The sequence below is a fragment of the Centroberyx gerrardi genome, chromosome 2 (assembly GCF_048128805.1).
Source record: "Centroberyx gerrardi isolate f3 chromosome 2, fCenGer3.hap1.cur.20231027, whole genome shotgun sequence".
NCBI lineage: Eukaryota > Metazoa > Chordata > Actinopteri > Beryciformes > Berycidae > Centroberyx > Centroberyx gerrardi.
Genome location: NC_135998.1, coordinates 34,881,575 through 34,888,201, shown reverse-complemented (window position 1 = coordinate 34,888,201; position 6,627 = coordinate 34,881,575). Strand labels below are relative to the sequence as shown.

General features: G+C 41.9%; 1 protein-coding gene across 1 annotated transcript; it reads right to left on the bottom strand.

Moving 5' to 3' along the window:
• Window positions 1–3,619: 3,619 nt before the first annotated feature.
• Window positions 3,620–4,560, bottom strand: brcc3 (BRCA1/BRCA2-containing complex, subunit 3). The gene has a single exon (XM_071925809.2). It carries the CDS (start codon window positions 4,551–4,553, stop codon window positions 3,771–3,773), a length of 783 nt encoding a protein of 260 aa, XP_071781910.1. The 5' UTR covers window positions 4,554–4,560; the 3' UTR covers window positions 3,620–3,770.
• Between the last annotated feature and the right edge of the window lie 2,067 nt (window positions 4,561–6,627).

The following is a 6,627-nucleotide window of genomic DNA, read 5'->3' as shown; positions in this document are numbered from 1 at the left end:
CGAAGAAGAAAAACACACCAAACAAACAAAATGGACCCACAAGTGCAACGTACATCACCAACAGCTGTTTTTAACAGTGTCAGTGTATTTTAGGGTGGATTTTTCCTTTAATTATCAATACATTATGAATACTATATGACTTTTATCCAAAGTACCATGAGTCCACACATTTGTAGGGCTGAAAAATTGCAACATTTTTTGCACTTGAGCACATTATGTAAATAAATGTCTCTATTTTGGATTATTCCTTTTATAGCCAGTGTGCGAGATCTTTTCATCCTCTTTCAGCCCATGTGCTTTTTGGAACCTGTGCACTTGAAGCATACTTCTTTTGGGACTATTTATAAAGAGCGCAAACTACTCCATATAAACCACCCATACATTTGCAGAAAGGAACCAAACCCCTAAACTTGACAGTGTTTAAAGTGACATGCAGGACCACCAACGCTACCAAGACAGGTTCTTGTTCACTGCTGTACTTGGTGACTTGTGTTTTTCTATTCCCTCTTACCAGCATTTCCCCCTCTGGTCTGCATGGGAGGTTTGAACCAGTGAACCTCCAGTCACATGTCCGTCTCTGTAACCTTTAGGTTTACAGTAGTATTCTATTCTGAAAGGCTGGTTGGCTGCTAGAATAGTGAAAGTGTCTGCTAAGTTAATCTTCTCTACAGGTTACCAAGCATCATGTGGAGGCTATTTACATTCTAAATATCTAATTGCTAAAATACTGATAGAAGCAGGTGATTTTTGGGCTACATTAGCCACTGTAGCCTATGGACAAAACAGTTAGTACATGAAATAACTTAACATATAATCTGCATAAACACACTAATGTAATAAAATCTGTCGAAACATAGTACTGCAATATTATATTATTACCACCCATATGAAAACTGTATCAGTAATCCTATAGAGGCATTGCTGATAAATCCTATGAATACAATATCAACATTTCTCTAATACTTTATGCCATCTGGTGGACACTTTTATGCAAAGCAACTTACATTATCAAGAGAATAAACATCTTTAGCATGAAATCCCCCTAACCCTGGCAGTGTTAGTGCCTTGCTCAAGGGAGTTGAACCCATAACCCTGACAGTGTTAGTTCCTGTCACCTAAAGTTTATGTATTTGGGGGTCCATGACATAAAAAGCGTGGGAACCCCTCCTCTATATGATTTATGCTGATATATTGTCTTGCCCCTATAAACTATGCTATAATCACACCATAGATGAAGATTGTCCTTCACAGCAAGAAGTATTAGAATATGTGAGATGACGGGGGTTTAAAATGTCAAGTCGTATCAGGTCAGTACATTTTCCTCATACTTTTCAAAACATTTTTCGCGCAATTTCCAACCTTATCAAGAGCTGGAAATCATTTAATTAATTTCCATACATTCCCAGACCGGTGCATTAACGCTGTATTAAGGGAACCGCCACATTCACCAGTCTGAAGCCTGTTGGGGTCGAAACCTACAGCGGTGAGTAAAGCTGCGTTAACCAAGAAAGCCACAAGAGGTCCCAGTTTCATAAAAAAATTCTACCATCCATAGTAACTCTAACAGAAGATTATGTGAAACTGGAGAAGTTGGGTGTTGCAGGTCCCAGGCTCTGTTCATGCCGGTGGAAGCTGTGTTCGCTGGTGACGGGTTCAGCTCCAGTGTGCGGTACCGTGACTGTATGGAGAATGGTTGCCAGCGGTTACGGACGACATACCACCATGTTGGAAGAGTGACATCACCTCTCTTCCTCCCTGACAAAAATCTGACAGCTCACGATGCTCGGCCAGCTCATCATAATCTTAAATCTTTAATTAGACTCTTCCAGGACAATTTGAACGCCCAACAACTACACAGAAAACATCTTGTTGTCCCGATTGTTGCAGTTTTTAAATCATACCGTCACTCTTCCAACATGGCGGCGCGTCCCTTGCAGCCACTGCTTTTCAAACATTTCATGGCGGGCTTTTATTTTGAAGAAAACCAGCTCTGAATAAAATATTTGGCCCCCAGTGTAACAAATGACCTCCATGTGACGATGACATCTTTCTCTAGTTCTAGGTACATTAAATTTGCACATACAAGGAATTCGATTTGGCGGTTTGCTCCCATAGGTGACAGTCGCATATAAAAATGTAGGAAATAGGTTTCTTTCTGAGGTACTAGGCCTATATAAAAGAAAGTAATATTCAAGTACAGGTAGTGTATAAAAAGAATAAGTCATATATAAATAAATTAAAAACAGAAATTTCAGAAACAGGTCTCTCATCGACATACGGCTCTGATGGGAAGCTATGGAAGTCAGTAACAGAAAATGAGTTTAACAACATGACTGTAAGTTCTTTTTAATTTTAATGTCGCACATTCAAAGTTCCATTCAAATACTCAGCAGCAGAGTGATGACATCACTGCAGCAAATAAGAGTGAAGATGATAAACTGCAGACCGAGTTTCAAGTGAGTCGGGCTGCCATGCCTGCTGCTGTCAATGAGAGAGGCTAATGGTGCTAATAAGGGATTTAACGGCACTGTGATTTCAATAAGGGGTGTGTGTGTGTGTGTGTGTGTGTGTGTGTGTGTGTGTGTGTGTGTGTGTGTGTGGGTACAACAAAACAAAACAGAGGGAACCAACAATTATCCCCTCTGATGAAAACAAATGAAGAGAGCCACTGTGGGACTCTCTCCGAATATTTCCTGTCCATTTCTCTCTGCAAACCAGTAAACCCTTAAAATAACCTTATATTTACATTAATTCACCCCTTAGTTTGTGCAAAATCCCCTTAAAATGAGTTAAGGGAGTTATTAATAGAGGAGACCCCATCAAAACTTCCTTAAACACCCCTTAATGTTTGACTGCTTACTTTCTAATTTAATGTAAAATTCAGGGAGACAGGAACTTTCAATTAGTAACTCATTAATAACCTGTAAACCTGCACAAAAGACATAAAGAAATCCCTTAATTTCTAGTGTCTCCATGAACCAACCCATGAATAAACCCCGTATAAACCCATGATACTAACCTTACTTTTTTAAAGCTGTTATTTTTAATGGATAATTAATAGCTTATGTAATGAGAAATTACAGACATTTCAGAGATAAAATTAAGGGATTTTTCATGCCTTTTGTGGCAGGTTTACAGGTTATTAATGGAAAGTTCCTGTCTCCCTGAATTTTACATTAACATTAAGGGGAGTTTAAGGAGATTTTGACGGGGTCTCCTCCATTAATAACTCTTTCAAGGGGTAGAATTAATGTAAATGTAAGGGTATTTTAACGGATTACTGGTGGGGAAAAAAAAGCCCCAAAACAATAACAATCTTCTAAAAAATATATAATCTCAAAAAATGAAAGTCATCCACTAGCCAGTGTCCCCCCTCGGCCTCACAGCGCGGCCAGCTCCTGCACCAGCCGCTCCTATTATATATTTTTTAGAAGATTGTTATTGTTTTGAGGCTTTTTTTCCCCCCACCAGTAATCCATTAAAATACCCTTACATTTACATGAATTCACCCCTTGAAAGAGTTATTAATGGAGGAGACCCCGTCAAGACCCCGTCAAAACCCTCCTAAAACTCCTTAAAAGTTTAAGGAGGGTTTTTGACGGGGTCTCCTCCACTAATAACTCTTTTAAGGGGTAGAATTAATGTAAATGTAAGGGTATTTTAACGGATTACTGGTGAAAAAAAAAGCCCCAAAACAATAACAATCTTCTAAAAAATATATAATCTCAAAAAATGAAAGTCATCCACATAGCCAGCGTCCCTCCTCGGCCTCACAGCGCGGCCAGCTCCTGCACCAGCCGCTCCTTCTCCCGCTGCAGCTCCACGGCGCTCTGCTTGTTCTGCTCCAGCCGGTCCTCCAGCCACTGCAGCAGCGGGCCGCTCACCGCCGACATCTGGCTGCACAGGTTCTTGGTGAACACCGAGCCGTTGTGGATCTTGGTGACGGGGTCCAGGTGGGTCAGGTTGTGGATCTTGCGGTAGGTGTCCTGCTCCTCCTGGCAGAGGATGCGCGGCAGCTCCACGGCCGACTCCAGGCACACTTTGCCGATGGCGTCGCGGGGGACGACGTGCACGGGGATCTCCACCCGCTCGTACTCGGAGCCTTTCTGGGCTTGCGTGGACTGGAAGCAGGTGTACAGCACCCGGCCCGTCTTGGTGTTCTTGTCCTCGATGAAGCAGGAGAAGATGAGGCCGACGAAGCCCTGGTCCAGCATCTGGTACATGGCCTGGGTCCGCACGTCGACGTGGGACGGCCAGACGGTGATGTGCGGGTGGGAGTGGTACCAGCCGACGACCCGCATCGGCCGCCCGGTCATGTCGGCCAGCCTCTCCGCCTCGGTGGACGCTGCCGAAAGCTGCTCCGGGGAGATTTCCACCCGGTCCTTCCTCTTGTCCGAGCGGCGGAGGATGATGACGGAGTGGATGTGGACGATCCGGTTGGTTTCCACCTCGCCGATGCAGAGACCCATCACCTCTTCCTTCTCGGTGCTCAGCGCGTGATTCATGCACACCAGGAAGGCGTCCGACTCGAGGTGAACCGCACTTACTGCCATGTTTCAAAAATGCAGTTCGGCGACGGAAAGCGAACAAAAAAATAAACAGCAGCAGCGATTCACTTCCGTGTTCCGCCGGGCTTGTGTTGCACCAAAAACATCCCGTGTTGCTGCAGCACCCTCTTATATCCCCGAGCCGGGGTTCCGCTAACTTTTCACATTTTTACATTGATACCCATCCGAATGATGGTCAAGACTTAACCAGTAGTATATTTATTTAATGGTTGCCCTTTCATTTTTCATCCACAATAAACCTTATGAAACCAGCGTAAGAGCTGTAATGGAGATAAAATGATTTAGTAATGATTATGACATCACTGAGTCATTTGCTGAGTCTCAGTCAATGTAGATGCCTTATGCTCCGTCACTTGTCTATTTGTTATCAATGATTGGATGAGTACAAATTTCTTAAAACTAAATGAAGATAAGACAGAAATCCTTTTGCTCGGCCCCAAAGCCAAAAAGGGAGAGACTCTCTACAACAGTGGTTCTCAACGTGGGGTCCGGGGACCACCAGGGGTCCTTGAGGGGGTTCCAGGAGGTCCCCAGCAAATTGATGAAGTGTTAAACTTCACCATTATTTCATTTACAAAAAGTTAACACTATTAGAGAATGTAGAAGAATGCCTGTTTTGATCATAGTTTCTCTGTTATCTCTCTACCTACAATACAGACAGTCATGGGATTCTGGACAAAGTCATATCTGACAATAAAAATATTCTCAGATTTGGGTCAGAGAGACAAAATCTCATCAAATGGGGGTCCATGGCCCTAATGTGGACTAAATTAAGGGTGCTTGATATGAAAAAGGTTGAGAATCACTGCTCTACAAGACTTGGGAACCTGAATCCCTGGATCAAATCAGAAGTAACAAGCCTGGGTGTTATCTTAGATTCTCATCTAAGTTTTAATTCCCATATAAACAAGGTGAGCAGAACAGCATTCGTCTTCTCTTAGAAATATTGCCAAGGTGCGGCCCTTCCTGACCCAGAAAGATGCTGAAAAGCTAACTCACGCGTTTGTTACAAGTACGAATAACTCACTTGTAGGTTAGAGTTTTAATTATTTATTCATTTGTCATTTTTTCAAATCCAAAAATTAGAAAATTATCAATTATTATCAATCATCATTAGCATGAATGAATACAGTACATGTAAGTGGCCCCACACTTAAAATGACAATAAGTTTCTTAATATTTATATATTTTCTTATTCCTCTCCTCGTGTTGAATGTGCAGGAGGAGAGGAATAAAGAAGTAAGATAAGATAAGATATCAAGAAACCTGTTGTCCCTCCCTCCCTGGAACAAAGTCTCTGACAAAGGTTGTTATAAACATTTAGATAAGTGGCAGCTGTAGTAGGCTAAAGCTCATCCTCACAAGGTGACGCGCACTGTCTTGTACTGTCTTGTAATCTGTACTTTTTATTTTCATAGCATAGAGAAAAAACAGTTACAGCTGATATAATTGACAGATTCTATGAGGAAAGAACACACCCAAACAATAAAGATGAAAAAAAAACAAAAAAAAAACATGGGAGACAGGGTCAGGCGGTGATATAAATACAGAAATACAGCATGTGTATTGTATGAGGAAGCACAACCCTAAAAATATGCGTGCTCTGTCCTGAGCCCTGTGTGAGTGAATGAAGAATTTTGACAAAATCTGTTCATCTATTGATGTAATTCATCAAACTGTTAGCAGACCGTTATCGTCAACTGGATTGACTAGCCAGCATAGTCGCCAAGGCAGAATACACTGAACAAAACTTTCCTTTCTGAACCCAAACCACACCTGACTGATATCAACTTTCTATGAGCTCAAATGCAATTTAAATAAAAAATCCACCTTAAAACCTATTTTATAATAACAGCTATTAGTGATGTACGTTGCATTCCTGGGTCCATGTGGTTGTTTGGTGTATTTTACTTATTCCAGTGGGTTAAGTGTCCAAATGCAGACGTGACGTCACACAGAAGAAGAACTGGGTAGTTAGCATGAGCAGCGATACAGACAGAGAAAAGAGAAACTCAAACTGCATCAACAGAAAATCCAAGCTCCGCCCACACTGTTTGAT

Bases quoted from the DNA above. Each gene is read 5' to 3' on its own strand.
- brcc3 (XM_071925809.2), bottom strand. From the start codon at position 4,553: ATGGCAGTAAGTGCGGTTCACCTCGAGTCGGACGCCTTCCTGGTGTGC.